Source organism: Vicia villosa, linkage group LG6 (assembly GCF_029867415.1).
Source record: "Vicia villosa cultivar HV-30 ecotype Madison, WI linkage group LG6, Vvil1.0, whole genome shotgun sequence".
NCBI lineage: Eukaryota > Viridiplantae > Streptophyta > Magnoliopsida > Fabales > Fabaceae > Vicia > Vicia villosa.
Window position 1 is genome coordinate 161,660,412 of NC_081185.1, and position 10,927 is coordinate 161,671,338.

Here is a 10,927-nt window from a genome sequence, read left to right on the forward strand (position 1 = left end):
CAATTAGCAATAACAAAATCAAACGTGTCGTTCTGATGGATTGACAAGTAAAAACTAAATTCTGAAATTATATTACCATATATGTCATGAACTCGTAAAAACTCCCAATTCTAAAATCATAGACTATATGTCAGGGACATTTACATCTAATTCCTCAAATGGTACGAGTCCAATATCATTCATTAAAAGCAAAAATAAAAACTAATCGGTAACTGTGATATCACTATTGGGCATTTTTGACAAGCCCAATATCACTAATTGCAGCCCAATAAGAATGCACTTCTCTGCCATCAGTCTCCGCCATGCTCCTCTTCATCCCTAGGTTGCTTTTCGTAAATTTCTTCTTCTAACATATCTAAGGCAAACTTACGAACAGTATTCACAGTTTCATTTGAAGGTCCAGCAACCACAAATTTATTATAACCATCCCTAGCCTCATTCAAATTCACAACCCTCATCTTGAAGAAATTTTTAATAAATTCCTTCCGAACAGGATTACTCAAGAACTTAAGTAAATGATTCTCTTTCACAACCTCACCAAAATCTTTCACAGCTTTTGCGTATCCCGCATCACCAGGGATGGCATTTATGCCGTTATATGTACAATCCTTTTTATAAAGCTTATAAGCCCGAACTCTCAACGATCTGATGGGAATCTGTTTGTATTGAAGAAGAGGACCTAGCTTTTCCAACGTATCATCGTAAATGCTTAGAGATTCAGCCTCCAGCTCCATTTGTTGCTTCTTTAATTCCTCAATCTCCCCCTGAATGCGCATTTGTTCTAGCTTACGGGGAGCCCCATAATCAACAAGCATCTGTGCAAATTCAATCTGAGCTTTTGAGAGTTTGTTATTCTTTTCTTCTGGATTCTTCTTTTTTAACACATCGTCCACAACCTTCTTCCCATCTACATATTTTAGCCAACTCACATATGTAAGGAACTTTGAGAATTCACTCGAAAATGAAGCATGTACCAATTGACGAGCTGCTGCGTCGAAAACAGATCTTAAATCGTCAAGATTTGTGATGGAAGAAATAGGTTCGATCAGCTCTAGGAACTCATTTTCAGTGAGACCGTTGCTACGGATCATGCTGATGGTAAACAACGCCGGTTGGAAACCCATTTCCACAAACAAAGAACATGCCGCATTGATTCTTGATTGTAGCTCAGCAACTGACTCTTTCTTGCCGCCGCTGCCACTCGGAATGATGGTAGCCATCGTATGAGACTAAAACAAAGATAAAAAACAGGAAGATGTAAAAGGATTATTGTTAATATATGCTAAAGGAATAAAAATAAGATGATAAGATGATAATAATGCTCAATGGAAAACGAAAATAGAATGAGAGAAAGCATTCACCAGTGGATTGGAAGAGAAAAGAAGGATGAGAGAGGAAGAGAAGCTCTTAGAATTGTAGAAAGAGAAATCGTTAGAGCATGGAAGAGAGGAGGTTGTAGAGAGAGATTATATGGTTAGAAAGCAGAGGGTGTATTTGGTGTGACGCAAAACAGTTTTTAGACTTTGTGAGACTTTCGAAGCAAGGGAAGTATTTTCCCTAATTACCCTTTATAATTTTGAATCATGCGTCGAATTTTTATGGGGTTTTTTGAGAATTCAATTTCTCCAAAAAAAGAAAAGGAGAGGGCAACCTCTCGTGTACCTAGGCTATATGAGCAAATTACAGATCCCTAACAGACTTCTCAATTGAAATCATCTTTATATATATATATATATATATATATATATATATATATATATATATATATATATATATATATATATATATATATATATATATATATATATATATATATATATATATATATATATATATATATATATATATATATATATATATATATATATATATATAAAATGAAAACAAGCAACTACCGAAATATTAAATAACCCTTTAATATATTTATGGTAAATTCTTTGGTACCCATGAATTCAAGTTAGACACCAGTACTTTTAGTGTAAATTATTATTAAATATTAATTTATTTTAAAATAAATAAGTGACATGGCATGAAATTATAGCATTCGATTGGTTGAGGATATCGATACCCATCTAAACTCAAGGGTATTGGAGTGTTCACTATTTTTCTATACTAAAACATGTATACTTTTAGTGGGAATAAATTTGTATTTGCTTAGGAATCATGAATAAATTAATAAATAAACATTAAAATAGTAATTATGTCTTCTTTTTTTTACAATACACAAAGTCTTTTCCATAAATATTACATGTCTCATTTTTTTACTATTAGATAAGTTTGTAATTTTAATTTGAATGTTATTTAAATTAAATTTTAATTTTTTTAGGCATTTAACTTTTATCAGAGTGTTGGTTTGGTTGAGTGTTGTGAATAGTGAGTCTTCTCTACGGCTTCGATCCTTTCATTATGCTAGAAGATCATAATGTTGGTTTGGTTGAGTGCAGTGAACAGAGCCACTGTGGTTGCATTAGCGTTGGACGACATCGAAATTGGCTGAAACTTCTCCGACGCCTTCTCTGGGCTTCTATGAGTCTCGATGATCCGTCCCTCCTTACCGGGGAGGCTTCCTCCAAGATATGTATCTCATTACCGTTTCCGGTGTTGTGGATGGGTGAGATGACGGTTTTGGTACCGCGGGTGATTTTGTCGCCTGGACCAACCATGATCGGTTACTGGGAATGAGTTTTGGTCTTTTTTGTTTCAAGGACAAGGAAGACAGGGAAACAAGGTTAAGGTGTGGTCGGCGGACCTCGTGGACTAGAAGCGATAAACGGAGGAGGGGTGTACCTACAGACACACTGATGCTAAGGTCAGTACCAGATGTAGAGGCATAAGGATTATGGTTAGGAATAGTGAATACTAGTAGAGGAGGGTATTTATAGTGAACCCCTGTCGCAGGGACAATAATGGATGATTTGTAGGATTTCCACATGCACGTGGGGATGGGCAAAACTTGTTCACCATCCTGGGTCAACTGCCTCGTGATCTTCAGAGGCGTGGGTGGAGTTTCCCGGTACGAGGGGCGAAATCGTTTTCCTAGTCTTATTAATTATTTTGTTATTTGTTTATTTAATTTAATTATTACTTGGTGTGATAATTATTTAATTGTGTGCTATTGCGCTAATTGGGTTATTAGAATTGTTGATAGAATAATGAGATAATATCTATCAGGCCTAATTAATTGAAATAGAAGTAATAAGGGGGTGTGAGTGACAAAACCCATTTGATTTGAGAAAAATAGTAAGAGAGATTGGGTTTAGTCTCTCATAACATTATTTTGAAATAAGACAAGAGAGAACTCAAGAGAAGAGAAAGAGGAGAAAAAGGGAGAAAATGAATAAAACATAGAAGGAGAAGATGTAACCTAAGTTAAGGGGGAGAATCCTCATTATTATGGGTATATATGTATGCAATGGGTAGTGGTATGCTTATGTTCTTCATCTCCCTATTTCATAATTTCTATGTTATGGTTTATGTAGAATCTATGAAATAATTGTTTGGAATTTTGTTTGATGATAGTAAATGGATGTTGTTTTGTAAATTGATGAGATATTTGCTGTCAATTGATGCATATAATGTATGTGGGTTAGTGGCTGTTGTATGACGGGAATGGGGAAGAAAAATGGTAATTTTTGGGTTTTTACGCAATATGATTCGGCCGATGTAGAGCATGAGTCGACTGCAACAAAGTGTGAGTCGACGTAAGGGTCGGCGCGAGCAGTCCCGCCAGTTATCCAATTTTTGTAGATTTTGTAAAGACAATAACTTTTGAACCGTAAATTAGTTTTGAGCCCCGTTTAAAGCGTTGGAAAGCTAATGAGATGAACTATACATTGGTAGAATAAAAATTAGCTGTTAGTTGTTTATGATATTTAAGTTGTTTAACAATTTCATGTTTGACTGCAACCAGAAATCGCATCATTTCAACCTTCTATTCAATTACCTTTTCCTATTTTTAACGTCTATTCATACCGATAATCTTTCTTCATCTTTTATTTTTTGTTTTGGCCATTTCCTGGTCCGTTTAACATCTCCATTGTTTTACTCTATTTTCAACATTTATTATCAACCTTTCAAATCTAATTTAAAAGCATGGGTGACGCTCATCTGACCCTTTTGATCTATCTTAGGAGAAATCCACCGGTCATCTATGAAGGTGCACTATGGACGTCAGTAGACCATATGTGTTGGATCCTGTAGAAACACAAGGAAACAACAAATTTTAAAATAAAGAACTATGTGCAACACCCAGGGATCGAACCCAGGTATATGGAGTTACACATCACACGCTTGGCCATTTGAGCTGTTTTCATTCGCTGATGTATAATCCTCGTAAAAGCATTAAGTACAAAAACACGCGCTATATGGAAAATCAAATAGACAGTCAACTCTAGGGCCACAAGATGTGCATGACCCAATGAAAATGATAGAGAGAGAGAGAGAGAGAGAAAAATGGATTGTTGAGTGGCCAATCTGGACTCCACACGCACGGTCAAGGGGTCCTCTTCATTGTTCATCTTCGTCCTTATCACATGCACAAATTTAGATATGAATCTTGCTTCGATTTTGCTACGGATCTTCGTAACAAATCCTGCATCAATTATAACTAAAAAATAACACGTTAAATAAAGCATGAAAGCGCCCAGATCCTCTATTTGAACCCTTGCGAACACAATGAAGGTGTTGGTTTCCCCTGAAATGACCTGTAAGCTCATATACGAAGCTTCATATGCTTCATGCCCTAACAATGGCATACCTCTATACCTGCACCAAAGCTTCGCAACGATGGGTCTAAATGATCCTAAACATCGTTATGAACGCATCTGTATACATAACACTCGTTTAAATGGAATGGATCAATAGTTTACATTCAATAACATGTACCAACCTGTGACGTCTAGGGGAGGCGACTGCGCGTGCTTTAGGCTTTAGAAATGATTGGATGTTACCTTTGGAGGCTTTAGGAAGTTGATATAATGCTTCAAATTGATTGAGGATGACTGGGAGTGGGAAAACGAATGTTCACTTCTTTTGGAGATTTTGGAAATTTGAGGGATGATTCTTGAGGCTAGGTTGCCTGTCCCTTGGAGCTGAGCATGTTGTGAATATATAGTGGGATGAATTAGGGTTCATAAAATTGGAAAGGAATCATTCTTTTGATTAGAAAGAATTTGATTTGATGAATGCACCAAAACTTTCTTTTTTTAGTGAAATTCCATTTCCATGCTTTCTTTCACGTGTTATAGGCCTTTGGATGATGACTTGGATTCAAATAAATAGATGAGAATGATTCACAGAATATCCTTTCATTTAGTTATGATTTTATTTGGAATAAATTGATTTTAAATGAATAAAATCAAAATAAAATAAACAAAAACCATAAAATAAGGATAAAATTATTCATGGGCCCTTGATGAACTCAAATCCATGTGGGTTACTTGAAATAATAGGCCCATTACTCAAAAGTTCAAAATTCACCAATTAGGGTTTTATGCATTTCTCAATTTTTAGCCAACTTCTGGTAATCATAACTCATTCAATTTTTATCATATGACAATGATCTTATACTTTTTGGAAAGCCCAAGATGTCCTCTACAACCCACTTTAGGACATGTTTTGCATTTTGAGATTTAATCTTGGTGATATGGCTTCTGACAAAAAATGATTTTTGTGAACTTCTAGAAGGACCTATATCTCTCAAATGGAGCATTTCTTTGGTTTGGGCCCAATATCAAAGTTGTAGAGAATTGAATTTCTTTGAGAATGAGATTTTCTTGGGGAATTTTGGATAAAGTATGTGAGAGTTATGACTGGTCAAAGTTTAATTGACCTAAAATTAGGAGTTTTGAATGTAAGTTGACCATAGTTGATTTTTAGTTCAAACTAGTGGATTGTTGATCATTTGAGCTTTTGTCTGGGTAATCTTGTAAATCAGAACTTGATACTTGGTGTGGTGAGACTTTGATGCACATGGGATACCATGAAGTCCACTTGAGGCCTTGGAACCTGATTTTACTTTGAGAGAAGCAAAACCCTAGTTCTGGGTTGATTACTTAGGAGAGGATTTGTCTAACCCTTGAGAAACTTCTTGAATATTGAGATGTATAGGAGGGCAAAATTTGGGGTATGACAGGACATATGTTAATTTATGGTTTGTTTTCGTAGGGAAATATGTTATGACAATTTGGCTGAATTGCATTTAGATTGAATGTTATTTGCTTTTGGATGGAATGATGTTTTGGCATGTAGGTTTCGGCTGGTAACAAGTTGTATGGCATAGAGCAAATGGATATGGCATGAAAATCATACAAGCTTGAAGATTATGAGCAATTTAGCATAGGGGTAGACTTAGGAATGTAACTTTGTGTAACCTTGAATGTAATTGCAGCTTGAATGAAAAATAATTTTTTTAAAGAATTTTGATTGTAGTTTTTGGTTCTTTGTAGTTTTTGATTGATGTTGGAAATTTGTAGTAAAATTGATGGAAAATTGTAATGTTGTTGTTGAAAAGTTTTAGGAAAAATGATGGAAATTTTCAATTTGCTGTTATATTTTATGTGTTTTGTTGCGGGTTTGGGTTTGGATTTGTCATTCGAATAACCTTTTAATTTAAGTTCGAGTAGTGATTTCGAATACGGATTTGGATAGTGTGAAACCCACACCCAACCCTATCTGTTGTCATCTCTAATAATTATAAGGTTCATTGTTGTTTAGTTGTGTTGGTGGCGATTGCCATCAGTGAGGCTACGAGGGTTGTTTCCGGGGGATGATAGATTTTGTGATCAGTAATCACCATCTAATCCACTTATAAGAAGAAAAAACTAAAATTGAAAAGCTTATCAAAGAACCCTAACAAATTTTAAAAAAATCTAACAAGACACTAACAAATTTAATTTGACTGGACAATATAAAAAAGGAAAAGAAAAAACAAACAATACTAATTTTTGTTAGTAACACAACAGAACTCAAAATAAATAAAAAAAAACTTAATCAAAGACTTATTGTCCAAAATATCACAAAAATATGTTTCATAAATTTGATTTGACTAAGAAACGAAGAAAAAAAACAATATTAATATTTTTAATAATACAACAGAAATTAAAATAAGAAAACTTAATCAAAGATTTATAATTCAAAATATCACAAAAATAAATTAAATTTGATAAGTATAAAATATTTGACTCTTATTTTAACTTGTTTTAATTACAATTAGACAGCGATGGTGTAATATTTTTTACACTATAGTATGAATTAAAATATGCTTTATCAATAACAAATTTTATCTTTTATCATAAACAAATATAAAAAATTTGTTTCCATAAGATAATCTAAGAATTAAATTTAATTTTTTAAATTAATTTCTCCAATAACACGAAAAGAAGCAAACCCACTCTACAAATATCTCCGAAATATCTCCGAAACACTCTCACACCAAACCCCTCACACCGTCGGATCTATAAACTTCTTTTTCTTTTCAAAATTCAGAAACAAAACTTAACAACCTCTTCTGATCGTTCCGCCATGGCCAATCAACCCGAACCTTCTGATGTGTAAGTCTCAATACCTCTTTCGTTTTAATTTCCCTTTCGATCGTGTTTTTGTTTAGCTGAAATTTTTGTTTATCCTTCTTCAGTAAGGGAACAAAGAGGGATTTTAGCACTGCCATTCTGGAATGCAAAAAAGCTCCTAATCCTTTGGTGGTTGACGAATCTGTCAACGACGACAATTCTTCTGTAGCTCTTCATCCGGAGACTATGGAAAAACTTCAACTCTTCCACGGCGATACTAAGTTGATTAAGGTATTGTTTATTTTTCAATTAATGCCCCACTTTCTATGGTTAGAACAGGATTAGGTAATTGATTAAATTAAATTAGTATTTGGCTTAGGGTTAACCAGACTTAATAAATCAATTTGTTGAGATAAATGTTGGGTTTGTAAGTTTTCTTGCCGTTTACTTTTCATGAAGTTATAGGGTTTTAGAGGTTTTTAGTGGCAATCCTTCTGCTCTCGTCATTAAGCAGAAATTTGTACATGTTAAGACAGTTCTCTTGTTCTCACTTTATTGAAACAGAAACAAGTTGTTGAAGTTCCTAATTGCAGCTGGGAAGATATCGGTGGTCTTGAAAATGTTAAGAGGGAACTCCGAGAAGTAAGTGAAGCGCTTTGATATACTAGTTTCCTTTTATCCGCCTCTTAACATTACATTTTGCAGACTATTCAATATCCATTGGAACACTCTGATAAGTTTGACAAGTTTGGAATGGCGCCTTCAAAGGGAGTTTTTATCTATGGTCCTCCTGGTTGTGGTAAAACACTTTTGGCAAAAGCTATTGCCAATGAATGCAAGGTAAACTTCATCAATGTCAAAGGTCCTGAGCTGCTCACAATGTGGTTTGGAGAAAGTGAGGCAAACGTGAGGAAAATTTTTGACAAGGCTTCTGCTTCTGCTCCATGTGTCCTATTCTTCGACGAACTCGACTCCATTGCAACTCAGGTTATTATCCATGATTTCAAATAGATAGCTTTAGCTATGCTTACATAACATCTGTTTTTCTTTATCCTGCAGAGAGCTAGTAGTGTAGGAGATGCTGGTGGTGCTGCTAACAGGGTTTTGAACCAGCTGCTAATAGAAATGGATGGGGTGTCAGCAAAGAAAACCGTGTTCATCATTGGCGCCACTAACCGACCTGACATTATAGATCCAGCTCTTCTGCGTCCAGGGCGTCTAGACCAGGTGATTTATATTCCTCTCCCGGATGAAGATTCCCGTCATCAGATATTTAAAGCTTGCTTGAGAAAATCCCCCATCTCACAAGATGTTGATATTAGAGCTCTTGCAAAGTACACCCAAGGCTTTAGTGGTGCTGATATTACCGAGATTTGCCAGCGTGCATGCAAGTATGCCATTAGAGAGAATATCGAAAAGGTACAGTTTTGAGCTTCTTCTCGTTTTTCTATTTACAATTGAAATTGGATCTGTTTTAATACTTTTTTTTCTGTTTCTTATTACAGGACATTGAAAAAGAGAGAAAGAAAAGCGAGAACCCCGAAGCCATCGAAGAGAATGTTGATGAAGTAGCAGAAATTAAGGCAGCTCATTTTGAGGAATCAATGAAGTATGCCCGAAGGAGTGTAAGTGATGCCGACATTTGCAAATACCAGGCATTCGCCCAAACATTGCAGCAATCCGGAGGGTTTGGAACTGAGTTTAAGTTTGCAGGTTCCGGCTCCGGTGGTGCTACTGCTACAGGTGCATCTGATCCACTTATATCTGCTGGCGGAGCTGATGATGATGATCTTGATCTTTACAATGAGAATCGTTTCAATGGTCATCAAATTTTTTACAAAGATTATCTTCTCAATGATCAAACTCTTTACAATGTTCGAATTCGAGACAATGGTCGAATTCCAGACAATGTTGGAATTCTAAAGATTCCTGATCTTCTCAGTGATGAGTTTATGTATGATTCTGATCCTTGAAAGAATGCCTGAACTGTCTTATTTATGTACTTGTCTTTTTGCGTATGAAGTCTCCAAAGATTGTCGTTGCTTCTTGAAAGAATATGGCAAACATTAGAAAACTATTTTTAGTTTTTAGTTTAACTTTTGGAACATTCATATGAACAAAGTTTTACCAGATTACACATTTGTCTCTTTAAAGTTTTATCTGCTTATGCAAACCTAGTTTTTTGTTTGTGTTTTTTAATATAATATACTGTTTTCAAATGTCTTATTATAAAACCATGTTATCTACCACACTAGCTAGAGAATAAACTAGAATCATATGTATTGCCAAACTAAAATCAATGTCTAAATTAAATAAAACTACAAAATCAAATGGATATCAAACTGTGATTTTGACAGTGCACTTGTTGTAGTGCAGGAAGTGACTTATGATAGCAGAAAATAAACAAGCATGAGTTGAATAAATACAATATGATCATGTTTTAGTCACTCATTTTATATATAATGTAACAAACCTGCTGATACAAATATCAAATGTTTGAACAGTTCCATCAACACTTCCTCCGATAATTTCAGTTTTTGTTAAACAAACAGACATCACCCTATTAGTAAATGTGTCAATAACCTGCACATCATTTATAATTCCTGTTTAAAAATTGGGTGCATTGGATCTAATAAACAAGTTAATAAGTGAGGATGGGGAATTCAGTTGATGAAATCCACTTGTATTGGCTCAGTGTTGTGGGATTTGCAGTCCCAAAAGCGCTTTGAATGATCATACTTTTACACCAGTTATCTGCAGAACAATTTAACAGAAACTATAAAATTCAGTTTTGAATCATATTGAAAAATAGTTTGAATATAGTTAAAACCATCCCAATTCATACACTACCAATCATATAACATACAGTCCCAATTGATACACAACCAAGCAACCATGACACACTTTGAAATTCAGTTTGAAATCATATTCAAAAACATGTTTGCATATAGTTAAAATCATCCCAATTCATACACAACCAATCAAGCAACATACAACCCCAAAGAATACACAACCAATCAAACAACATACAGCCCCAAAGAATACACAACCAAGCACACAAAAAACACTTTCATTGAACATTAGAAAAGTTACAAACGAAGAAATAGACTGTGGGAACCCAACAAAATACAAGCAGAAAAAGAAATAAGAAATAATGCAGCAGAATGATTGTTTAATTAATTGATGAAAACTGGGATTACAGAGAGGGAAATGACCCTGGATCTGACACAGAGCAAGCTCCTATAGGTGGCTAGAGCCCCCTATTCATGACTAACAAATAGAATATTTCCCAAGGTAGTCCTCTCAACCTCTCATGCATTCCTTAAATTGAGGACTCGTACAAACATTCTCCCTCAGCCCCTCTAACAGAATTATTATTCTTTTCCCTTTTTGCACCTTCTCGAATAAACTCTCCATGC

General features: G+C 34.8%; 2 protein-coding genes across 2 annotated transcripts; one reads left to right on the forward strand and one right to left on the reverse strand.

The window, feature by feature from the left end:
• Nucleotides 1–91: 91 nt before the first annotated feature.
• Nucleotides 92–1,462, reverse strand: LOC131613035 (uncharacterized). The gene is made up of 2 exons (XM_058884758.1): nucleotides 1,362–1,462; nucleotides 92–1,229 (listed from the first exon to the last, which is right to left on the reverse strand). Exon 2 carries the CDS (start codon nucleotides 1,218–1,220, stop codon nucleotides 291–293), a length of 930 nt encoding a protein of 309 aa, XP_058740741.1. The 5' UTR covers nucleotides 1,221–1,229; nucleotides 1,362–1,462; the 3' UTR covers nucleotides 92–290.
• A 5,929-nt stretch (nucleotides 1,463–7,391) lies between these two features.
• LOC131613037 (cell division cycle protein 48 homolog) lies at nucleotides 7,392–9,643 on the forward strand. Its single transcript, XM_058884760.1, has 6 exons — nucleotides 7,392–7,550; nucleotides 7,634–7,799; nucleotides 8,073–8,150; nucleotides 8,214–8,495; nucleotides 8,568–8,927; nucleotides 9,014–9,643. Exons 1-6 carry the CDS (start codon nucleotides 7,522–7,524, stop codon nucleotides 9,479–9,481), a joined length of 1,383 nt encoding a protein of 460 aa, XP_058740743.1. The 5' UTR covers nucleotides 7,392–7,521; the 3' UTR covers nucleotides 9,482–9,643.
• The last annotated feature ends 1,284 nt before the right edge of the window (nucleotides 9,644–10,927 follow it).

Bases quoted from the DNA above. Each gene is read 5' to 3' on its own strand.
- LOC131613037 (XM_058884760.1), top strand. From the start codon at position 7,522: ATGGCCAATCAACCCGAACCTTCTGATGT. The intron at 8,151-8,213 runs GTAAGTGAAGCG...TACATTTTGCAG, and splicing joins TTAAGAGGGAACTCCGAGAA to ACTATTCAATATCCATTGGA. The intron at 8,496-8,567 runs GTTATTATCCAT...TTTATCCTGCAG, and splicing joins TCGACTCCATTGCAACTCAG to AGAGCTAGTAGTGTAGGAGA.
- LOC131613035 (XM_058884758.1), bottom strand. From the start codon at position 1,220: ATGGCTACCATCATTCCGAGTGGCAGCGGCGGCAAGAAAGAGTCAGTT.